Consider the following 25,477-nt stretch of genomic DNA (forward strand, 5'->3'; position numbering starts at 1 on the left):
CAGCTTGGTCATAACTTGCTTTTATTTAGATGACTTTTGTGATACATAAAAATGTTGCTAATTCTTTTGTTCCGTTTGTAAGGCAAGGTGGTTGGCTTGCAGAGAGGGTTTTAGAAGAGACTTCTACCAGGGAGAGAGAGAGAGACAGCTCTGTGTAGCGGTAGCTTGTATCCTAACTTAATCTGCCCTTTCGTTTTAAATCCCCAGCACATATTAAAAGATGTAACTTGTGGCAGACCTTTGTGCCCTCTGCTGTTACAACCTGGGCCAATGCTGCTGTCTCCCAGATGCTCATATGCTACTGCGGTTTGTGAGCAAGCTTGAACGCACACACAAAAAAGGAAAAGCTGTCAGAACTCTAGATCACACAACGCAACACAGACAGGGACACTGATCTCAGTGAGCTTAAGCGCATGCAAATCTGTGCTGCATTGAGGCATTTGGGAAAGTTGGTACTAGTCCTTAACTACAGCTGGGGGCACCTGCCAGCTCTTTTGCGATGGAAGCACTTCCTAGCTTCATCTGCAAAACCTAGGCTTCCGTTAAGCATTTGATTAAAAACACCACCTCCTTCTGAGCAACTTGTCAATAACACAGCTGAACAGGTCCACAGGAGTGCCATTTAAGGCTGCTTATACTCAGCACTAAATGCAAATAATGCTCTGGGCCAAGGAAAGGTCAAGAAACACTTTCTACCTGCCTCTGTTCTGCATGTTGAGCACACTTCCACGATTCATGTTTCTTGTAAGGGAGGAGATCTGCAGACACCTGAAACAACACATGCAACCCTTCCCCCCCAGTCTACAGCATTTCCTTCTTTCATTAGACTAGCAACTTGCTCTCAAAAAAAGCTTGCTATGGAGCTCAGAACTGCACTTTACTTGCCACTGTTTCTGCCCACCCACACAACTCCCTAGAAGCCCAATGGTGCTGCTGCTTCCCCTTAGACTTCCAAATGAATTATTTGCATAGCTTTCACTAAGGTTCTTCCAACAACTGCTATCAGCATTGGTCATCCTGCCAAGGCTGTGGTTTACAGACACCGGTAACATATACTCTGGAAGAGTGAAAATATTAAAACACCCAGGACCCAGGCGCTAGCAAGCCCCCGAACAAACTGGTTCAGTCGCCTGCGGTTTGCAACGTTACATATGGGGAGAGGGTTTAGGGTTTGTGTTATTACAGAGAACCTACGCTAGATTTTAGCCAGACACCCCCTCTATTGTTAGGAAGAGCTCTCAAGCGAGCACCACTAAGTAATGCATAGTAGAGTTGCTTTTAAAAAAGGGGAGAAGAAGTTCATTAAGGTTTGGCCTTTTGCTTTTCCTACGTCGACTCATGGCTTCGATTTCCCTGCGCTCTCTTGCGGCGTCCCTTCTCTCGGCCGGAAGCGTTGGCTCAGCTCCTTGGTGAACACGGCGCAGCAAGATTTCTAAACACAAGGAAAGGCAGAGAGAATGATAGTGCTGTGTTTATTTCCCCCTTCCCCTTAAGGATGGGGAAATACGTGCCCCTCCAGATATTGCTAGTCTCCCATCTTGCATCATCTCTGACCATTAGGCCTGGAAATCCAATGAGACCTTGGAGAGCCACAGACTCTCCACGCCAACCTTCAATGAAGCACCACCTCAAAGAGTTTAAATGTAAATCAGAAATTCCACACGTGCATTACTTTTTCTTTTCTTTTGGTAAGCCATTAAGTTTCTAGTACAAGAAAAGTGGGCTATGATATATTGCTGTGTCGCGATCAGCTAACTGAACATCTGTAAAGTTAGAGGGAAGGGCAGTGTGACAACAGGAGGCTGGGAGGCCTGTCAATTAGAAACTGCTGATTTCCTTTACAAACTCTCATTAAGGTTTGCTGAGCAGTTGGAGGTGATTGATGGTGGTACAAAAACGGTTCGTAATAAACATTTCGCAAGGGAACCCCCCAATTGGCAAAAGAGCGTCCTGCAGGAAATTTCTTTTTTTAAAAAAAAAGTAGAAGAAAAGTCGCAATGTTCCCTAATGAGCACCTTCATTGGAAATAAAAACGCAGCGGCAGGTCAGTTCACATGACCCTTAGCGTGTGATGGAATGTTGTTTTTCTGGGTATGTGGCAAGCACTGAAAGCCTCGCAGGAAACAGTGTGAGAGCAACAGATCAATGCACATCTTTGTGCATTGTGTGACTTAGCTGAAACACTGCGGGAATTCGGTAGCGTGGGGGGATGAGGAGGGGCAGTTAGCTCAGGGGTAAGATGACATGTTTTGCATGAGCAAGCCACCAGGTGCAGTCCCTGCCATCTTGTCAAAAGCAATATCAGGTAGGAAGGCTGGGAAATGCCCATGGGAGATCAGAGGGGTCACTCCTGAGCTGGAAGGTAGTCTTTCCCCCACATGTTGCTTGTGGCACAAAGCATCCTACTATGGATGTGAACCAAGCACCAGGAGCACTGGGAAATTCTGCTTTCCTAGTGGTAGGGAGTTATGGGGAAATCAGATTTACCAGTGCTCCCGGCACTTGTCTCATTGAGTCAGGTGATCTGCTCACAACAGCAGCAGTACTGCCATGCAAATATATGTTCTTAAAAAACAAAACCAAGTTGCATTTGGGAGTTAGAGGTGGAGCTTGTGTCTGAAAAAGTTGAAGATTTCCTGCCCTAAAACCTGCCCCCAAATGCTCGATGACACACAAGGACTTCTCACTTGTCCAGTTGAGGGGTTTCCTGAAGTTAAAATGAAATTTCTGGAAAATGTACTGGGAAGGACATTAGTAAAGGATCCAGTTTAAAAGCATCCTTTAAACCTTGTTTAAAGTAGAGGAAAACTACAGAAGACCCCCGGGGTCAATTCCAGCCCTCTGAGGCAGGTGTGCGGAACCTTTGGCCCTCCAGGCATTGCTGAACTGCAACTCCCATCATCCCTGCCCATGCTTGATGGGAGTTGTTGTTCAGGAACATCTCCTGCTCTGAGGGGTGCTATCAGCCCTCCCCATTGGCAAGAGGAAAGTGCAGAGAAATTGTTCCTACGCACAACAGAATATGCTGGAAGCCCCCCAGGGCTTTAAATTATTCAGTTTCTTTCAAGGCAAGGGGAAAACCTATTGGCCACCCACATTGCACAAGTAAAACACTTTCTCCCAGGTAACCCTGCAAATATACAGAGCCCCTGGCCACATCCTAATGGATGATAAGCATTGCACTGATATTCCGTGCAAGAAATCCAGCGTGCAACTCACCTTCTCCTGATCTGCAGTGTGCCGGCTTTTTTTGGATAGCTCAACCACAGCGATGACCATTCCCAAGGCAAGGCCCAGGGCAAGGAAGAGGAAGATCCCTCCCAGCGCTTGAGGCTTCAGCGGGCTCCACTTGTCGTGATCTTCATCGGAGCAGCTGCTCTCCCACCACTTGCTCTTGAGGTAGTCGAGATCGCCAGATTCTCCGAGCTTCAAGATGGCCACCGACAGTTCGTTAGTCCAGGGGGATCCTAGGAGTGGACACGGATTAGTAGAAGGGTCATCACTTCTTGGCTTAACCCAGGGGTAGGTCACCTGGTGCCCCCTCCAGACGCTTAATTCCCATCACCTCTGACCTGAATCTCATAGAATCCAGCAATGTCTGTAGGCACCATTTAGGCCAGCCCAGCCTTTAACAATTTACAGGCAAAGCTTGGAAGATGGCTACATGCACCCAAACATCAGGCTAGAAACTAGATAAGGTATACGTCCTATCGATCTGCTCTCCCACTCACACAAGGATTTTAGATGTAGCATCAACAACCACCGTTTCAAGAAAATCTCAAGCGCTTTGCTCGGCAAGCATAAAAAGATAACTGCTCCTTCTCAGAGTTTAAGGTACGGTTCTAGTCTAGCCATATGCAACCCTTGGTCCCAATTCTTGAACACAAGGTGGCTTTGCCACAGGATGTCTAGCTCTAAGGTGCTTCAAAACTGGCTCTGTTGAGCAGCTTTGCTTCCTTAACCATGCCTTGGCAGGCTGCTAGTCCTGAGCACTGTGGACATCTGCTTGAAAATGCCAACTGTGATGGCCATCACAAGCGCCATCACAAGGCTGAGCAACGTGGTCTGGGATTTTGCCTTCAGGTCATCTCCTAACGCTCCCATAGCTATTGCCCCGCAGCCGTTATAGCCCTATTACTCTCAGCTTCCACACTTTATGTTCCTTCCAGATCACATTTGATTTTCATGATACAAATTCCCCACTCTTTGAGATAGGGGGTGGGTGGGGCGGAAGAGAGCTTTTGGAAACAGAGTAGGCAATGCAAAGTCAATAATAAAATGCAACACTTGTTTAGTTTGCATTCATTACCCCAAACCCATTATTTCCCACCTACCCCTTAAGTTTCTGTTTATTTACCGCTCCAGCAAAAGACATCTTCAATGTTCAACTACTAGCCATAGACCTTTTGGCTGGTTTCCCCAGGTATAGCCCACAAACTTTTTCCAAATTATCCTCGCACTACTTTTATAAAAAGTGAAAGCAGAACCGGGATGAAGAACTCAGTGTCATTTTCTACGCAGTACTGGAAGTGCAAGACCCAAGTCCAGTGCCACAAAACAGAGAACAAGCCTTGGGTTTTATGTCAATTATTCATTTACGCTGGGTGATAAGCCAAAGGGTGGGGGCAAGAAGGGGAGAGAGAAAGATGGCAAAAAAGCCCAATTCTGTACTTAAGTGATTAGAAGGTGTCAAGCAGGCAACAAGCTAACTCTCCACACCCAATTCATCACTTTTGCCAAGCCTGCTTTGACATCCAGATGGTTGACTATAGCTCAGCAAAAAAAGAGGCCAGCCACCCTTAGAATATCTCCTGGTGTTCCATTAAGATTCCCATGTGTTCCAATTAGAGCTTGAAGCAGATACAAATAAGTGCTGGTGTTGACGTTTTTAGCATTTGATGGGCTTTGTCATCGATGGGCAAAGCAAAATTGCAGTTCTCCAGAGGGCAGGACCTGAACCAACAAATTCCAGTTACATGGAAGGGGTTTTTAGCTAAGCACCAAGAAGAACTTCCTGGCGGTACAAAAAGCGTTTGACTGTGGAACAGACTGCCATAAGAACATAAGAAAAGCCATGCTAGATCAAGCCAGTGGCCCAACTAGTCCAGCATCCTGTTCTCACAGATGCCAATGAGATGCCTGCAAACAGGACCTGAGTGCAATAGCAACTCTTCCCCACTTGAGATTCCCAGCATTCAGAGGGCTGTTGCCTCCAACAGTAGAAGCAGAGCATAGTCTTCAGGGTTAGCAGTCCAATCCTCCATGAATTTGCTTAACCCTCTTTTAAAGCCATCCAGGTTGGTGGCCACCAATCCTTGGAAGATGGAAGTGCCCTCTAGATATTGGTTGGGCTCCAGTTCCCATCAGTCCAGCCAGCAGGGTCAACAGTCAGGAATGGTAGAGGGTTGTAGTCCAACAACATCTAGAGGGCAGCCTGTGGTGGACACTCCTTCGCTACATATTTCCAAGTAAGGACTGGAAGGTCACCCATTGGGGATGCTGAAGCAGTAGGTTACCTGCATCAGCAAGGACTAGATGTCCTATGTCATTTGAACTATGAGGCTAAAGAAACAGCAGCCCCTGTGCTTCATAGGCCCTTAGAACAGTGTTTCCCAAACTTGGGTCTCCAGCTGTTTTTGGACTACAGTTCCCATCATCCCTGACCACTGGTCCTGCTAGCTAGGGATGATGGGAGTTGTGGTCCAAAAACAGCTGTAGACACAAGTTTGGGAAACACCACCTTAGAGCTTTTGGTGGAAACTGCATACAGATTTAAGGCTCCTATCTGCAATGGACATTTAAAACAGTATCCTACCACTGCAAGCAAACATGGTTCCCCCAAAGCATCCTGGGAAATGTAGTTTGTTAAAGGTTCTGAGAGTTGTAAGCAGAACCATATTCACAGAGTTGCCTGGGAAGAGCAATTGCTCTTTTAAACTACTCTGCAAATTGTAGCTCTGAGAGGGACTACTAATAACTCCCTGCACCCTTAATGAACTACATTTCCCAGGATTCTTTGGGAGAAGCCAGTAGTGGCATGATGCTGCTCTACATGTATCATGTATAATGCAGGTGGGGCCTAAGTCTGCATGATACCTCATCCTCTGTTCCATCTTAAGCTACTGACTTTTCCATCACAAATAAGTTTAATCCACCCTCCCCGCTCTCCTTTATTTTCCTTTTTTAGCTTCACATCCAGATTGAAGAAGATTCCAAGTGAATTCAAAGGGGTTGGAGCCAATGCCAGCCCTGCTCAGAGCAGACCTAATGAAGTTGATGGACATCACTAATTAGGGTCCGTTAATTTAAACTGATCTAACTCTGATGAGAACTTAGTTGGGTGCGCCCCCAAAAACCAACTTGCTACCTTTCAGTTGGCCCTAATACAAACCAACACAGCATTAAAAAATAAAATAATAATAATAATAATAATAATAATAATAATAATAATAATAATAAATAAAGAATCACCAAATTCTACCCAAAGACTGGGTAGGCAAGTGCCAAAGAAATGGAACACACTGCAAGAACAAAAGTCAGAATCGCTGCTGAAGATGGTTGAGGAACCCCTAGCACACAGGGCAAATGTGGCCCTCCAAGCCTTGCTATCAGGCCCTTGGATTCCCCCCCCCCAAGCTATACCTCCTTTTTAGCAATATCCTTTAACAGCCCTGACTCACACCCTTCTTGAGTGTTTTGGCCTGGCTGGAATGTGTCCTTGAACTCTGTGCCTCTTGCTTGCCTGGAAAGGGAACAGAAATGTGTGTGTGTGGGTAAAACTAGCCTACTCTAGAAAGGGAACATTTTGCTTTGCCCACTAAGGCCTCCGGCACCACTTGCCATTAATATGCGGCCCCTGGAAGGCTGCTCAGGAGTGTATGTGGCCCTCTGTCTGAAAAAGATTCCCTAGCCCTGGCTTAAGACAATCAGGTTGCGATCTGAAACATCTCAGGTCCAATTCTTGGTTCTTGTTGGCTTACCTTTTGGTGTGGCGATGCCAAACCCCCTTGCCCCTATGACCTCTGGAGAGCGGATCAGGTTGCAGTGCTGAGCAACAGCAAGGTCTTGAGAGATGGACTCTCCGATGAAAGCATAATTCGAATCTAGCACGCGCTGAACTGCCTCCTGGTAGCTCTTTGCGAAAGCGGTGTCCTTCTTCTTGTTCATGGACTCGTAGACCAGCTGCTGGATCGGGTTCTTGGAGTTCTACAGCCACAAGTGGATCACATTAGGAAGGGCTTCCTGGATAGCTCAGTTGGTAAGAGCATGGTGGTGATAACATCAAGGTCGCAGGTTTGATCCCCATATGGGACAGCTGCATATTCATTCCTGCATTGGAGGGGGTTGTACCAGACGTTCCCCAGGGCATCTTCCAAATCTACAATTCTATGTGTGATGGCCTGGGATTCGGAGTCGGAGGCTGAACCTGAGGGATCCCAGCCTGCACAGGATTCCCCGCCCCCAGAATCAGCTGAGCCGGGGCTGGGGCATGAGCCTGAAGGGTCCTCACCTGTCCTGGATCCTCAGGTGCAGGCACCAGCTGAGTCTGCTCTGGCTCCTGAGGTATTGGAGGACCCATTGCCTGCAGGTGCTCCACTCTCAGCCCCGTCAGAGGAAGCTGAGGTTGCCTCTGGGTCCAGTAACCCTCCAGCCTCTCCTGAGCTGCAGAGGCTCAGGGCAGAGAGGCGGAGGGAACGAAGTTCCGGCAGGAGGAATGCTCGCCTCCAGGTCAGGAGAGGCAAGTCACCTGTGGACCGGGGCCGCCCTATGCCTCGGGGCAGATAAAAGCCAGCCCCAGCCCCAAGTTACAGAAGCAACGTTGTTGGTCACCAGTTCCTCCTGAACCCTGCCCTGCACCCAGCCTCAGCTTTTACGGTCTGCCTCCATATTGCTCCTTCGACCTCGGACTGGACTTGGACCTCGCTTCTCAATCTACCCATGGGACCAGCACACTATGATTCTATGAAAAAGAGCTGCCATTTACACAAGTACGTGCTGAGCAGTTCGCACAAGCATGTGCAAACAAGCCTTTGTAATTCGAAGAAGCCACAGGGTATTCAATAATGTCAGGGGTCGCCAAGGCACACCCATGCATACAATGGTACCATTTAGGTGTTCCCCTGGCACCCACAGACCCCAATTCCTGCCCCACTTGATCACGAGGTGACGCAGAAAGTTACCTTCTTTTCTCTTGAAAACTACACAGAGCCAAAGGAGGACTTTGGAAGAGTATTTCCTACTTCCCCTTTCAGCTCTACATGCTTTTCAAGGCTACAATTATTTATACTTTTACCCAGATTCCCAGGGGAAAGCGAGCAGGTGCAAATTGGCACCCCAGTGCTATGAAGAGCATGCATGTGACTCACAACGACATGGAGCCTACCAGATGTCTGAGATTTTAATTCTGATGAATTGACCTGGATGGGCCAGTCCACTACAAGTGGTTTGCTGAGTCTAGGAGCGCCAACATGAATAAAATATATGGGGGAGGAGCAGGTGAGGCCCACCCTGCATAACCAATCACATGACACAGTGCATGCACACCATTTGAATGGCAATGCCAGTCAACTTTGGGGGGGGGAGGCCCAGCCCCCTCAAATATTTTATGGGGGGGGGCAGAAGGAGCTGAGCCTCTAGGAGTTGGCTCCTATGGCTGAGACCAACCATATGCCCTCCTCCTTCAAAATGACATTCAATCTTTCATTGTTCATTTGCTTAGTCCGTTTATATAGTGCTATAAATGAGCACGACTCTCCACAGAGTAAAATAAGGAGCCACAAAAGGTAAAGAAGAAAACAAGTAACAGCAACATGTTACCATGATAAATTGTTTCGGCGGATGCATAGACGGGTGGAAGGAGCCCTTCAAAGGAGCAGTGTGCATGGAGGGGGCAAAAAAGCAGCCCTCTAGATTCCCAAGTTTATTCCCATTTAGAATCTGTGAAGAGCATTGCTGGATGAGGCCAAAGGCCCATCTAGTCCAGCATACAGTTCTCATTTTGGCCAACCAGTTGCCCCACTGGGAAGCCTGTCACCAGGACCTGAGTCCTCTCAGAGGACCTGAGGACTCTCAGCACTCATGTTTTCCAGAAACTTGTATTCTATACCAAAGTTTCCTAAACTTGGGCCTCCAACTGTTTTTGGACTACAACTCCCATCATCCCTAGCTGGCAGGACCAGTAGTCAGGGATGATGCTGGAGACCCAAAAAGAGCTGGAGACCCAAGTTTGGGAAATCTTGTTCTATACCAGGCATAGGCAACCTCGGTCCTCCAGATGTTTTGGAACTACCATTCCTATCATCCCTGACCTGTTAGCTAGGGATGATGGGAGTTGTAGTCCTGAAACAACTGGAGGGCTGAGGTCGCCTATGCCTGTTCTGTACCAACCGCATTTGGTATAGAGTCCGCCAAGGTCTCCATACAACTGGTTTTTTGCTGTCTTACCCCAGGGTTGAAATCCCAGGCAGCCAAACATAGCCAAGCCCACCTTGAAATACTGGAGTGTCGAAGAGCTTTCCATGGTCCCAAACTCCAGATGGCCCTGCTTCACCAGGTCTTCAAAGGTCTGGATGGAGACCTGCTCAGAGCCCGACTCCAAAACAAAGCTGAAGCCAGCAATGTACGCGGTCAGTAGCACAATGCTGAACAGCCACCAGATGGCAGAAATTATCCGTACGGAGAGAGACTTGGGTTGGGGCACGGTACCTGCAGGGAGGAAGCAAGAGCATGGGAGCATCGGAAAGCACATCAGAAGTGCTTAAAAGTCCAATGGAAGTGAATGCTGGAAGATTTGGGACAGCCAAAAGAAAGGACTTCTTCATGCACAGTTGGAACTATGGGACTTTGGAGAATCTCCCAGTGCCTCTCTTGATATGGCCTACCTTGCAAGGTGAACGCCCCCACTCCAAACCACAGGCTGTTCATGAGCGTGAAGCTGGTCTCTTCATTTCCATCCCATTCGCAAGGGCTCATTCTGGAGTGGGGAGGCAGAAAGGTAAGGCAGTCATTCACCTGCCCCTGGTGGACACATGGCCTTCTGGCGGTTCCCTCATTGCAAGAAGTGAGGTTACAGGGAACCAGACAGAGGGCCTTCTCGGTAGTGGCGCCCACCCTGTAGAACGCCCTCCCTTCAGATGTGAAGGAAATAAGCAGCTATCTTATCTTTAAAAGACATCTGAAGGCAGCCCTGTTTAGGGAAGTTTTTAATATTTAATGCTGTATTGTTTTTAACACTCAATTGGGAGCTGCCCAGAGTGGCTGGGGAAACTCAGCCAGATGGGTGGGGTATAAATATTATATTATATTATATATTATTATATAATATAAATATAATATAATATAATATAATATAATATAATATAATATAATATAATAATAATAATAATAATATATTATTGTATTATATTATATTATATTATATTATATTATATTATATTATATTATATTATATTATATTATATTATATTATATTATATTATAATACAGGAGCACAGAAGCTGTGTGCAACTTGCAAAAGAGAACAGGTGGTTCCTTTTCTTTCCAGATGAAAAGTGGCTGTTCCTAGACTACAGTTTTATGCAGCATTCAGGAGCAAGAAAAGGGGAGGGGCTTCACCCCCCAACTCCACTCGAGCCCAGCAGTGACTGGCACCCACTGGATGTGATAGGGCAGAAGGCCCAGCAGTGGGTGGAGTCAGAATCAAGGACAGGTACAGCCGCAGCCAAAGGAACTAAACTATGGAACTCACCCCACAGTCACCAATTTGGGTGGCTTTATAAGAGGTGGGTGGAATGATCCAGCAGGCTTGATTTATTTCCTATATCTTTTGCCTCCATCCTACTCCTCCCTGTTAGGCAAAATTGAGACTAAGGAGGAAGCCAGGAAGCCTCTTTGGACTGGCTGTGAGTAAGAAGGGTCAGCTGGTGAGGGGCAGGCTGCAGTTGGTGGAGCAGGACCCCATGAGCCTGAATGGGCCATCTTCCTCTGTGCCAGCCATTTTTTCCATTGAAAATTGCCCTCTCTGTGGGCAACTGCAGGTGGTAAAGCACCCTTGGGGAGGGCAGTTGTTACCAGAGAAGGGAAAAACTTACCCACCCCAATAAAATGTATAACCTTCTGTGTCTGTATTTAATGAAACATGAAACATGCAACTCTTCACTAGAATACCGAAAGGTGGACCAAACAATAAATAAAACAAAGCTGTGAAGTCATTTCTGGCTCATCTTTTGGGATATAGACAATATATCCCAAAACTGGTTAGAAAAATACATAACCAGGTGGAGATGTGTGGTAAAAATCTGCCAATATGTTTGGGCTATGGTGTGCTTTAATACACATACTGTGGTAAAACATCCCAGCTGTTGTTACTTTTATTTAAGTTATATGCCTCTTCTGTCAACCTGAGAGGAGAATTTTACCACACATTCCTCAGATGAAGGAGTGTGGTAAAAAAATAAATCACTAATAATATTATTTTATGAATCCACTGATGTGTCTGGTCTTTGTGATGTGTTTACAGGCACATGAAGTAAATTATCAAGGCTGTAGGGTTGGGGAGGTCACCTGCTTCTATCAACCTGAGAAGAGAATTTTGCCACATTCCCCTCAGCTGAAGATGTGTGATAAAAAAACTGGTAATATTTTGTGTCTCTGCCCATATGTCTGGCTATCATGTCTTTACATATATGTACTGTGCTTAATAATAAGTCCCTTTACTCATAAAAATGTCTCAAAGCAACTTACAAGCACAACTATACCATTCTTTTTAAAAAAGGGGGGGCACCTGCTTCTTCCTTTCTATCATCTGGAAGAGAGAAGAGACATTTCACCTGGCAGCGAGGAACAAGCAAAGGCTAGAGAACAGGTAAGCCACCAGGATGCCACACCAGGTCTCCTTGCTGAAGGGGGTCAAGAAATGGAAGAGGGAAGCCTCCTCAAGGGACGTGTCCTTCTCAAGCAAGATCCCGATTCCTGTGTACAGGAAAGGTTGGGTGAAGTCAACGACATCCTCTCTCACCGATGTGATGGTCAACGGAGCAACCGCCAGGTCAGCTTCCTACCAAAAGGGTAGATAGAGGTGGCAGAGGACTGTTTCTCATACAATGTCATTAGATTCCACACACATGCACAGATCTCTGTTCCCCATCTTGGTTCCCAGTCAATAGCCGTGCATTTCACAGTTTCCCAAAGTAGAATCATGACACTGAGAACGGGGATCCAACAGATTGGGATTTTCAGCCCTCAGGGTTGGGGGGGATCTACTTCAGAAATCCAGGATCCACCCATGCATGTGTCATTCGATCCTAAATATTTGGGATACTTAAAAAATAATAATAGAACGGCATTCAATGCATTCCTTCCATCAGTGCAAAGTATTTTGCCTGCACAACAGAGCCTCCCCTCTGTTGAATGGTCTCTTTAAATTTGAAGGTTCATTATTGTTCCACAAGATGTGTATGTCTTGAAGGGCCAGAGCAAATAACGTGACCTAGTTTTACAGCTGTGAAGCAGTATAGCAGGTGCTGTTAAGGTGTGGTAATTAAGCTGTTGGATATAGTATATAAAGAGCAGCACCCAGCTCTCTCAGTACCTTGGGGGATGGGTTGGTGGTTGGGTCATGCTTATTGATATATTATAATTAATGTAAAAGGGGGTTTTGTTATTAAAAGCTAGCTAAAGTTATTTTTGCATTCCTTGTAATGTGTGGTCTCCCCAGCACGCCTTCTGCAGCGCAACTAATCTACAAATAGCCAACGCCCTCTCCATGCCTTTCCCTCCTCTCCTAAATTTGTTCAGGGTCCTCCCCCCCCCCAAACCTCCAGAGCAGATTTGGGGAGGGTGCGGGGAACACACAGGGAGAGGAGAGGGAGAGTAAGTTATGCAAATGGAAATCCTTGCACTAACCAAACGAGTGTATTAGAGACAGCCTGTATATTCCCAGAAGAAGATCTAGAACTTTTAACAAATCTGTTAATAGCAGCAAAAGTTTGCATTGCAAAGAAATTGTGGGGAGGGGGAATCAAGTAATACCCCGACAATATTAAGACCGGATTAACAAATTCTAGTTTATCATAACAGAAATGCAGAATTGCCATCCAAATAGCTTTATGGGAATACGGTCTCTGTTCGTTACATACTGGAATGACAAACTTCAAGAAAATATCCACTCGTGGAATGTTCTTAGCATTGCGGCAGTTATGTAAGCATAGTCTGCGTCTGTGGCAAAACTACAAATCTGTTTCTTTTAGTAAATGTTTTCTAATAAGAGAGACAGCAGATTGGCAGGGGGACAGAGCCAGTTGCAAGATTGCATGGCTCCCCAAGAGTTATACATGTAGAAGACACACATGTTCAAGTCCAAATCTGCAACTGTGGCGCTAGAGGTCAGAGAATCTAATGCAAAACGAATAGCTGGCAGAAGTAAACAACAGCCTTGTCAAAAACGACCCGTTCCTGGAGAAACGCTGCCCACCAGTATAGGCCATAGTTCTTCAACCAGTGGGTCAGGACCCATGGGCAGGTGGTGAGGCCATCCCAGGTGCTGGGAATATGCTGCTGCCATATTGGACTCCAGTTAAGACTGATCAAACCCAAGATGTCTGGGCTAGAACATGTTCTTCTGATTAGGTTTTCCTTTTATCAATTTCCACGAGTGCTGCAAAGTGGCAGTAGTCTTTTTCAACAGGAAAGATGCACAACACACATGCTCAGCAGAAAGCTTACCTTCCTCACAATCTCTCCGATCATCCCGGACCAGTTTCCTCCGGCACTCAGTGCTCCATACCTCCCGTCCTTAACGATGCCCACCTTGTATTTGAAGTGAAGCATTTTGGAGAGCTTCTCCAGCAGGTCGATACAGTAGCCCTCGAGCTCTGCGCCTTTGGCCATCACATAAGGCTTTTCCTATGGATGAGACAAGGGGAACCTAGCTAACAAGGCATGTCCGCACATGGTTGCGTTGACCAGGGCCCCAACATGTGAAAGAAAGAACCACCAAAGACCACAGGCAGAACTTCATGGGTCAACCTAACCTCAGCTGCCTGCGAGGTGCTGCCAAGTTTTCATCAGCTATAAGACAAGCTTGCTGGATCAAGCCAATGGCCCAACTTAGTCCAGCACCTTGTTCTTACAATGGCCAACCAGATGCCTGCAGGAAGCTCAAAAACCAGACATGTGAGAATCCTCCGGAAAAACAATCTCTCAAAGGACCTGTTGATGGCATTTTACCATTGCACTGTGGAGAGCGCACTAACTTATGGTCTGTGTGTGTGGTTTGGGAGCTGCACGGCCAGGGAAAAAACAATGCTATCCAGGGTTGTAAAGACTGCAGAGAGAATAATTGGGTGCACTCTTCCCACCTTAGATCAAATCTATGCTGCCAGGTGCCATAAGAAAGCGGCAGAGATAGCACAGGATAGTACGCACCCCGGAAATGATCTCTTTCAGTTTCTGCCTTCTGGAAGAAGGTATAGGGTTATAAAGGCCAGGACTATCCGCCTGAGAAACCGTTTCTATGCAAATGCAATTCTCGTTCTAAATGCAGCATAAGGGGTCTCTATAGTACAGTGTATTTTAAAATGGGGTTTTAGAGTTTTTAGGGGTTTTTGAATGTTTTATGTAGTTTTTATGTAGTTTTATGTAGTTTTTCAATTTCATTGTTCTGCATGGGACAATGACAATAAAGATATCGTGTGCAACAGCACTCTGCCAACCTGGGATTTCCAGCAACGGGTATTTGGGGGCAATCGAACTCAGCTACATTAGTAAAGAGAAGAAAAAAAAAACTTTTGATATGCTTTATAACACCACAACACTGTGGAGTCCCATCTTTTGCAAAAGTTGCCAAGCCGCCTTACCAGGATGGTTGTGACATAGAACATTGGGTAGTCCTTCCCGCCTTCCCCAGCAGAGGCGGAGTCCTGCAAACGAAATCATTTGTTTACTACTACTACTACTAATAATAATAAAATAATTTTTATTTATACCCCACACTTTCCGGTTCAAAAACTGGGCTCAGGGCGGCTAACAACAAATTTAAAACAATGGTAAAAGCAGTATAAAATACAGTATAAGAACATGAATAACAATAAAATTCAAAATTGAGAAATCAATTTAGAGGAAATCCATCTAATAAGCATTAGATAATCACCAGGGCTAGCTGGCTGAATTAGTCCTACTTGGGCCAGCGAGGAGGCCAGGGGAGAATTAGCTGTGGGGTCTCAGAGCGTGTAATCTTCATTAAAGGAGAGGGGGAAGGAAGAGAAGGGAAATAAAAGATCAGGCTGAATTCAAATTAAAGGCCAGGCAGAATAGCTCTGCCTTACAGGCCCGACGGAAGGAGGTTAAATCCTGAAGGGCCCTAGTCTCATGGGACAGAGCATTCCACCAGGTCGGAGCCATCACTGAAAAGGCCCTGGCCCTGGTGGAGGAGAGCCTGACTTCCTTAGAGCCCGGGACCTCTAAACTATGGTTATTCATGGACTATAAGGTCCTCTGCGGGGCAGACCAGGAGACGCGGTCCCTTAAATACGAGGATTTTAATAGGAATAGGCCATTGGAACAGTGCTGCACACACACATGCACGCACACAGCACTGTTCGAAACTCCAAGATCAGAAAGGTCAATTGGTTCTTCTCACATTAGACTTGGACAAGACTTGCATCTCTTTCTGTTAATACATGGGACCATCCCTCCTACCCCATAACCTGGCTAAGCATCTAACACTGGTGTTCAAATCCATTCCTGCCCCAGACAATCCACACGTACCCTGCTGACGGAATCCCCATCCTCTGCAGCGCCTGTGAATTAAAACAAAACAACAAAGGAACAGTGAACTTATCGCATTCTTGCAACCATCACTGGAGGTCCACAATCCTTCAAGCGGAAGGTCACTGAACTCTGATAATGCCCCTCGCTTGCCTGGACGGAGGACAGAAAGTGTGCATAAAAACTTCCCCATGGCACCAAGGTGAATGTTGCATTTGCTGCCCCACACATTTTCCCACCTGCGTGCCACTGGCATGTGGCCTCCAGAAGGCTGTCCACAGGGCAGGGCAGCCCCTGAGCTGGAAAAGCTTCCCCCAACTCTGGCCTGAGGAAATCAAAATACCAGCTTGCCTGGCAGAGAGCTGAGGACATTCCAGAATCCTGGGGACCAAATCTCCCTCTCTCTCTCTCTCTTTAAAGTGTTTATAGAAAAGGTTCATCAATTTTGCCTCCTCCGTCTTGGACTGAACTCTAAATTACGCCTCCTCAAAAGGGGCTTTTACTCACACCACGACAGCTCTCCATGGAGCTACAGAAAGGCTCAAAGGAACCCCCTTGTTCCCATTCAGCGCCCGCTCGTTTGAGCCAGCAGGAGTTCCTTCGGGCTCCTTTTTGGAGACCTGCGCAGGGGCCTTGGACGGGAACAAGTGGCCTCATTGAAGCCTTCAGTACCCCCCACTGTGGGAAGGGGGGGCGCTCAAAGCACCATTGTAAAGAAGAAGAAGAAGAATGCCTCCAAGCTTTTTATTATTTAGTTGTTGTTTTTTTAAAAAGAAAAAGGCAACGTCCTGAAAGAAGCCATAAATAATTGCATGGCAGCCATGGCCAAAGTTCGTGACAGGGACATTTGTACAGCGCCCAAATCCAAACGCTGATCTTTTCTGCTGGGATCCCAGAACAAGCACCGTGGAGAAAGGAGGCGCAAGGTGGCATGTGTGAGCGGAAACCTCACAAAGCAGGAGAAGCCGCAGAGCATAATGCCGTGTGGCTTTCTGGTGGGGGGCGGCGGGCTGATATGAAATTATGAGACTGTGCTGCAGGCCGTCCTGTGTGTCATATGTCCTGGCCAATTAGGGAGCTGTGTCTGAGAGATCGTAGCCTATCAGGGAGCTTTGCACGAGCAGGGAACGAAGGTGTGATTAATTCAGGGTTGGCCCCCTCCCATGTGTCCTGTTTTGCCGAGGACCGTCCTGGAAAAGGGAAGGGCTGCAGAACATCTGTGTCGTGTGACAAGTTCAAACCCTGGCATCTCCAGATCAGACTGAGAGATATGTTGGTCTGAAACCCCAGAGAGCCAGTTAGTGTGGATGATGCTGAGGTAGATGGACCAATGGTATAAGACCGTTTAAGGCGACTTCCTCATTATAAGCTTCCCGTGTCCTTATGCATTTGAGGGATCAAGGCTGATTTAAGGTAAATACGTAACTCTAAGGAGAGATCACAAGGCCCATCAACAGCAAGACTCAGCTGGTGCATAGGGTAACTTGCTCCCAGCCTAACCCACCAGGGTGAGATGTATTTAAATTATAGTCTGCTTCTAAATTTGCCAACTATACATAAGCGGTGAACATATGCAAATGCTATGCAAATCTGCGTTCTCCTTTCTTCTGATTTTTGGCAACGCCTAAATGGTCACCCTGTGTTCCTTCCCAGTTGAGAGCTACCTCCCTTGGCCGGGTGCCAAATACGAATCTTCCATATTATTCCAGGTCATACCATAGTAGACCCATCAATCTACATGGCTGGTAGCGTTTTTCCAGGGTTTGGGAATGGGAGATTCAAGATTTGAACCTGGGTCCTTTTGCATGCACAATGTGCGTTCCACCACTGAGCTAGTTATTGCCTACGGAATCTCAGGGAGGTTCGTTTATCCATCGGTACGGTTACAACTTATTAAAGAAGATGCAGGAGCAGAAAGTGCCCAGGCCAATATACTGCAACCAGCCTGGTCCAAGGAACATAGGAAGCAGACTTGTACTGAATCACACCATTTGTCCACATAGCTCAGCACTGTCTACACTGACTGGCAGCAGCTCTCCAGCATTTCAGGCAGAGGTCTCTCTCGCAGCCCTACCTGGAGATGCTGGGAATTGAACCCAGGACCATGCGAAGGCAAAGCAGGTGCCATAACAATGAGCTATGGCCCTCTCCCCATCTCCCAGTCTCCCTAGCCCCTTCCTGGCAGATCTCCCACCTCTGTTCAAATGTTTTTGGCAAATGCCATCCATCAAACAGCAAGAGGAGCTCCTCTGGGAAGTAAACTCTCGAGCCAAGCATCAAAAACGTATTTTGGCACACAGAGAAAAACAACAGAGCAGCCTTCTAATTCTGGGAGAATAGCAAACTAAGCTGGACTTTTACCTCTAGAATGGCAGCGTTGTAAATTCTTCAAAGTTCAAACTTCCCAGAGATCTGTGGAGCTGCCAATTATGAAAATTTCCCGCAGAACAACTAGATCAAAGTAAAACACTTTGTACCATTTTCACTGCAGCTGCGTGGAAATGAGCTTCGCAAAACCTGCCTCAATAAATCAAAACCTTCTCTCTTGGGGGTGGCAGGGAAGTTAATAAAGATAATTTTGTTAAGCCGATCTGCTCAAAACAGTTATTGAAATCAGATTTTCACTCCCCACCCCACCCCCAAGAAAAAAAACTTTGCTTTTGGCAAGATAAACAACACTTTATATTTGAATTTGCAAACAGAATATCTGAGTCAGTCTTCAAGGTAATTGCTGGGACTTTAAAGCACAGCATATTTTTGTTATTATTCATGTTGGTCATGCATAGGAGCAGGTGGCACTGTGGTCTAAACCACTGAGCCTCTTAGGCTTGCTTATTGGAAGGTTGGTGGTTCGAATCCCCTCGATGGGGTGAGCTCCTGTTGTTCGGTCCCAGCTCCTACCCACCTAGCAGTTTGAAAGCACATCAAAGTGCAAGTAGATAAATAGGTACCGCTCTGGCGGGAAGGTAAACGGCGTTTCCATGCGCTGCTCTGGTTCGCCAGAAGCGGCTTAGTCATGCTGGCCACATGTACTCCAGCTCCCTCGGCCAGTAAAGCAAGATGAGCTCCACAACCGCAGAGTTGGTCATGAGTGGACCTAATGGTCAGGGGTACCTTAACCATCCGGGAGTCCTTTACCTTTTACCTTTATGGTGAATAGGATCTGAATGATCCACATTTTAAAGCTTCCCTGATTGTGGAAGGTTTCTAACGCACCCTTCACCCTGAGGTGCTAATATTCTGCATGCAGGGAGGTACATTTTTTTCCTTCCTTTGTGCCACAGGGATGAGTATGCAGCCCTCCACCTGCCGTCTGAAATGGTATGGCCTCAGGTGTGCTGAGGATTTCCCAAAGACAGCTGGAAGTTCTAAGGAACCCCTTCCTGAATCAAACCATATGGTCCAACATTCTGCTTACAAGGTCAGATATAGAGGCTTCAGGAGCTCAGAAACATAGAAAGCTGCCTTATAGCGAGTCAGACCTTTAGTCTATCTAGTTCAGTGTTGTCTACATTGACGGGCAGCAGCTCTCTCCAAAATTTCAGATGGGACTTTGTCTCTCTCTCAGCCCTGCCTGGCAGGTTGAATCTAGGACCTTCTGCATGCAAAGCAGATGTGCTAACCACTGACTTACAGCCCATCTCTTAAGACGTAGGATGCTGAGTCAAGACAAGGATCTGTTGATGCATCTTGTGGCAGGGAGTTCCATATGTTTAGAGTGCATTGGAAGGTGGTGGGCTCTCCTTCATTGGGCATTTTTGGATGACCATTTGTCTGGGATTCTTTAGCTGCAATTGCCGCATTAAAGGTAAAGGGACCCATGACCATTAGGTCCAGTCGTGACCTACTCTGGGGTTGCGGCGTACATCTCGCTTTACTGGCTGAGGGAGCCGGCGTACAGCTTCTGGGTCATGTGGCCAGCATGACTAAGCCGCTTCTGGCAAACCAGAGCAGCACATGGAAACGCCGTTTACCTTCCCGCCAGAGTGGTACCTATTTATCTACTTGCACTTCATGCTTTCAAACTGCTAGGTTGGCAGGAGAATTGCCGCATTACTGGGGCTTAATAATAATAATAATAATAATAATAATAATAATAATAATTTATTTATATCCCGCCCTCCCCAGCCGAAGCCAGGCTCAGAGCGGCTAACAACAGTAAAATGATACAACATTCTAAAATCATTTCATTATAAAATCAGTTCAAATCAGATTAATGGCAACCATTGGGCTAGAGTTCTGTGAAGATTGCCAAAGGAGGGGGTCAGGCTGTGCCCTGGCCAAAGGCCTGGTGGAACAGCTCTGTCTTGCAGGCCCTGCAGAAAGATGTCAAGTCCCACAGGGCCCTAGTCTCTTGTGACAGAGTGTTTCACCAGATTGGAGCCACAGCCGAAAAGGCCCTGGCTCTGGTTGAGGCCAGCCTAACCTCTCTGTGGCCTGGGACCTTCAAGATGTTTTTGTTTGAAGACCGTAAGTTCCTCTGTGGGACATACCAGGAGAGGCGGTCCTGTAGGTACGAGGGTCCTCGGCCGTATAGGGCTTTAAAGGTTAAAACCAGCACCTTAAACCTGATCCTGTACTCCACCGGGAGCTAGTGCAGCTGGTATAGCACTAGGTGAATGTGATCCCGCTGCGAGGACCCTGTAAGGAGTCTCGCCGCAGCATTCTGCACCCGCTGGAGTTTCGGGGTTAGTCTCAAGGGCAGCCCCATGTAGAAGAAGAAGAAGAAGAAGAAGAAGAAGAAGAAGAAGAAGAAGAGTAGTTTTGATTTGATATCCCGCCTTTCACTCCCTTTAAGGAGTCTCAAAGCGGCTAACATTCTCCTTTCCCTTCCTCCCCCACAACAAACACTCTGTGAGGTGAGTGGGGCTGAGAGACTTCAGAGAAGTGTGACTGGCCCAAGGTCACCCAGCAGCTGCATGTCGAGGAGCGGAGACGCGAACCCTTTTCCCCAGATTACGAGACTACCGCTCTTAACCACTACACCACACTGTAGAATGAGTTACAATAATTAAGTCTGGAGGTGACCGTCAGGTGGATCACAGTGGCTAGGTCAGGGCGAGAGAGGTAAGGAGCCAACTGCTTAGATGGCAGAGATGAAAAAATGCCACCTTTGTTATAGCTGCAATCTGCACCTCCATGGAAAGGGAGGTGTCGAAGTTTACACACAAACTCTTAATCGACGGTGCTGGCACGAATTGCGCCCCCGCAAGAGATGGGAGTTGCCCCCCCAATCCCATATTGTCCTGACCCGTCCCGGCTTGGACTAGATGACCCTTAGGATCCCTTCCAACGCTACAATTCTATTATCCATCATGCCTGGCCCCTTCCTCTCCTGCACCTCCATTTCAGCTTCTGGCCTTAGCGTGCAACACACAGAGGAGAGGCTTCCGACTAAACCTGAGGCCTTCAGCATCACAAAGGAAGAGCTTTTGTAAACTGGGTCACAGAATTCAAGACGAGTTTTCTTTTCTCACCTATCCAGTTCGGTTTTCCCAGCAAAAGCAGAGTGGTGCACACGCCAAAGGCGACTCGGAGGGTTTTGTCCATCAGCTCAACTTCACCGCTACTGATCGGGGGAGCCTCTGTTGGCAGCAAAATGCAAATCAGGCTGTTGCAATTTATTGCACAGGTCTAGGGCATATCTGTTGCTGCAGGGAAAGATAAGCATTGGGGCGGAAGGGAATTAAATCTAGGATGCCTCTCCCCCCAAAATAATCCCCATGGAAATCAAGCACCAAGGATGATGGTTCTGGCCTTAGCATTCTCTCTCTCACTCACTCGTTTCCAAATGCGGGAAAGTTTTGCGTCTCTATGTTTTGTTAATATTCAGGGAGGGTATTCAGTCGTGAGTCTGAAAAGATCTCCAAAGCGATAAAGTCTCAGCAGCACTGTACTACAAGATTCTCCTGCACCCCCAGAATTATGCGAGTCCCTCTTGGGAAATGTCACAGTGGCACGAGGGGATCTGCTGGAAGAAGATTACTTTTGGGAGTTACACATCAGTCCTCTTCCAAAGGAGGGCATGCATTTCAAATGATTTGCACTTGTGTACATGGAGAGAGAGAGAGAGAGAGAGAGAGAGAGAGAGAGAGGGAGAGACTCGGGGAAGCAGGAGAGTTAGAGAAAGAGGCAAAGGTACGGATGGCCGAACCTGTCAATTTCTCTACAGTGGTACATTGGTTTAAGAACAGCCCAGTTTACAAACTATTCAGTTTACAAACTTCGCAAAACCAGAAGTAGAGTCCTGGGTTGCAAACTTTACATTGGTCTAAGAATAGAAGCCGAATGGTGGAAGGGCCCCGGCAGCAGGAGGCCTGATTAGGGAAAGCGCGCCTCGGTTTAAGAACGGTTTCGATTTAAGAACGGAATTCCGGAATGGATTAAGTTCGTAAACCAAGGTACCACTGTATTTCCCAGGGTTGTGTCCCATGCTAGTCCAACTTAGAGTTGACCCACTGACGTGTCAGAGGCAAAGTGATTTTGAATTACCAGTTTCTGGAAACTGCAAGGAGGGAGTTCTTGTGCTCAGTTCCCATTTGCAGGATTCTCACAGACACCCAGCTGGCCACTGTGAAAACAGGATACTGGCCTAGATGGGCCATGTTATTATAACATGGATCTGTTAATTTCAATGGGTCTACTCTGGAATTTAGTTGAACGCAGCCCTTTGTTTCTCATTTTCCAATCTTAAGGTTAGTTCTGCACATGTACACAGCAGTTTGCTATTTTTTAAATACATATAAAAAAGTCCTCTTGAAGATTCAAAAGCATTTTAGTGTGAATTTCTTCCGATGCACACATTTTTGTATGCAGTTTGCCTAAGACACAGATTTTTGCAAAGCAATTTTCTCCAGTACAGTGCATTTTTTGTACGCTACCATCACAAATAGATGTGTTTTTATGCAAAACTTTACTCAGTAACTTGCATTTGTGTACATGTTACATGGCTGGAAAACTATATCGCAGAATCTGGAGAAATTTTATTTTATTTTATTTTTAAAGAAAAGTATCTGTTTCACTTTTGCATTTCATTTTCCGTTAGGGAGGGTCACCTTAAAATGCAAACTCGATCAAATTTGCCCCTCCAGCCCTACTGTGTACAGGTGGAGGAAAAATGATATTCTACATGTGAAATCTCACAGAGCTTTAAATAATAAGATTGAGGCAATCGGACATGCGTAAAGTCCAGAAAAATGATCGTTCCCTGGGACACCCTGGAAAATGGGGAGGATCCAGGCTCTGCAAGAGATTCCATGAGCTTCAAACCGAACTCAACCCCTCTTTTGCAGATTTCAGCTTGACATTTTGCATTGGGTCACACTGGACGGCCACTTTGCTACCCTCAACTGATAACCTGGAGGCCAAATTAATTAGGCTTCCACAGTTCTGTCACACATCCGCCAACCCAATGTAGATTAAAGCACTTATAGGACAACCTGTGCAATGAAGGCACTTCAAGACAACTCCACTCCCCCCTTCATCCTGATCTGCTTGCGGCAAGATTAGGCACTGTTGGCTATATAGGAGGCACCCATTCTGAGCTGCTTCCAGGGAGGCTACCTTGCAATTTTCCACCCCTCTTTTTTTACCCAAAGTCCTCTCTGTCTTTTTTGAGCATAGCAGGTAAGTTGCACACTGAGAATTGTGCAACCTGCATTTACTAGCATGTGATCGAATCCTACCCGAATATTGTCACAGCCTCTAACTGAAAGTTTCCTGAGTGAGCATTGAGGCACATCCAAACTCCCTTCCAAGTTTGCATTGAAGATGGACATTTTTAAAATGGAAAATTAGCTGGAACGTGAAAGAGTGAAGACAAAACTCTAGCCCCCTACCAAGAGAAAAGAGATTGCATGGAATAGATACCGGCGGCGGGGGGGGGTGGGTTACCAGGCAGAAGAGATTATGTTATTGCTAAGTCCACAGCATCTGGTGCTGATTGTTTGCAAAAGGAAAAAAAAAATTGTGTCCAGGCAGGAAAGAAAAATGAAGGGGGGAATAGAAAAGGCAAGCTGACTTTGTTTCATCTCACTTACAGTTGGCGGCTCCTTTCGGCCTGGGACGGACAGCTCTTCAGCAACAGCAGCCCAGCAAGAAGGAACTGAGGAATGATTGCATAAATCAGCCACACCACAGACCCTCCTGCCCATTTCGGAGGAGGAGGAGCCCCAGTGGGGAGTGAAAAAGTCCCAAAGGAGGGAATGCTGTTTCAGTTCGCAGCTGGGAGAACACTTTGCACAGCGTTTAATTCCCCCATCACTCACACTCAGTTGAGGTCACCTCACTGCATGGTTTAGAAAGAGAGGAACCCCCTGCCCTAGCGACAGCTGTTCACCCCATAAAGAGGGAATCATAACACAGTCCTGTAAATCCCATCTATACCTGGGGATGGGGGTTTACCTGGGTTCAGTTTCTTAATTGCACCGCTTGTTTTCAGTTAATGCTTCTGTCCGACTCCTCCTGCTGCTCTTCAGTCAGTGTTAGAGATTCCAGGCTTTGTTAAGGTCAAATTTACAAGGAAGAAACAGCTAAAAGCGATGTCACTGCCTGCTGTTGTTGCTGAAAACATGATGTATTATCTTGGTGTAGATTGATCACTGGCATGTTAAGTTACTACATGCAAGGAGCATTTTTTTTTTTTAAGTGAGGCACGCATCCTTCTGTACCCATATGATTCTCCCACCTCCCCAACACTGATGTTTGGCTTTAATCAGTGATGGGAAAAGAGGGGCTTCCTTGTGCTTACACATTGCCTCATTACCCTAAAAATGCTGCCAAAACCCCTAACGGTTAGTTCAGAAAAGATACATGTGCAATATACAGTACAGGCACCTCTGTTGCTTCAAAGAGTGTGTTCATCCACACCAGCCTGGCCTCTGTGTCTCAGATAACCATGCTATGTTGAGGGCAATGTATTTTTCATTCACTGTGTTCAGGTGTTAATGGAGGTAGACTTTTGTACATGGTGTGTATTAGCTATGTGGGTAGCACTGAAACACCATGTTCCCCTTACAATTGTATCGTAATTTCTCCGGCCTCAACCACTGAAGCAATTAACTCCCAATTCTGTGAAAGGTTGCTTTCTAGAGTGCAAATGCCATGATCCCTGTTTTCTGCAAGTGCATTCAATGGTTGAACTAGAAAACTAGACCCAAAGTGATTATGTACTTGGAAAGGTATGTAGTTAACCACACTGGTCACGATTGCTCTAAGCCTCCTAGCCTGCAGCACAACTTGGTCCTGCTTTTAAACCAAACTAAACTTTGCACCAAAAATGGAGAACAATAAAGAAAAGGTGTTTTAAACAATGAAGGCCAGGCATAGGCAAACTCGGCCCACCAGATGTTTTTGGGACTACAATTCCCATCATCCCTGACCACTGGTCCTGTTAGCTAGGTATGATGGGAGTTGTAGTCCCAAAACATCTGGAGGGCCGAGTTTGCCTATGCCTGATGAAGGCAATACTTTTGTACTGGAAATGTTTGTGAGGATAGGACTTCCATCTTTAGACTGGCTGTCTTAAAGACATTTCATTTTATACAGCAAGACCAGCTGTTCAATGCTTTGGCTTTGGGGCTTATTGCAATACAAAGAATTCCCCCCCACCCAAACAAGGATATCCTCAATTTTGACTTATACCCACACTATTTCCAAGCAGTTCAACGATTTTTCTTTTAAAACATAACAGACTTCAGAAGAATCCTCCAAC

The 25,477-nt window shown here is 46.4% G+C and overlaps 1 protein-coding gene across 1 annotated transcript; it reads right to left on the reverse strand.

Moving 5' to 3' along the window:
- Positions 1-4: 4 nt before the first annotated feature.
- On the reverse strand, positions 5-23,875 carry LOC307222041 (putative glutamate receptor). Its single transcript, XM_079987060.1, has 11 exons — positions 23,805-23,875; positions 21,243-21,350; positions 15,766-15,797; positions 14,856-14,918; positions 13,723-13,902; positions 11,829-12,055; positions 9,882-9,973; positions 9,488-9,705; positions 6,981-7,206; positions 3,220-3,467; positions 5-1,432 (listed from the first exon to the last, which is right to left on the reverse strand). The coding sequence occupies exons 2-11, from the start codon at positions 21,313-21,315 to the stop codon at positions 1,337-1,339; spliced, it is 1,455 nt and encodes a 484-aa protein (XP_079843186.1). The 5' UTR covers positions 21,316-21,350; positions 23,805-23,875; the 3' UTR covers positions 5-1,336.
- Positions 23,876-25,477: the final 1,602 nt, after the last annotated feature.

This window comes from Podarcis cretensis (genome assembly GCF_951804945.1).
Source record: "Podarcis cretensis genome assembly, chromosome: 8".
In the NCBI taxonomy this organism is placed as follows: Eukaryota; Metazoa; Chordata; class Lepidosauria; order Squamata; family Lacertidae; genus Podarcis; species Podarcis cretensis.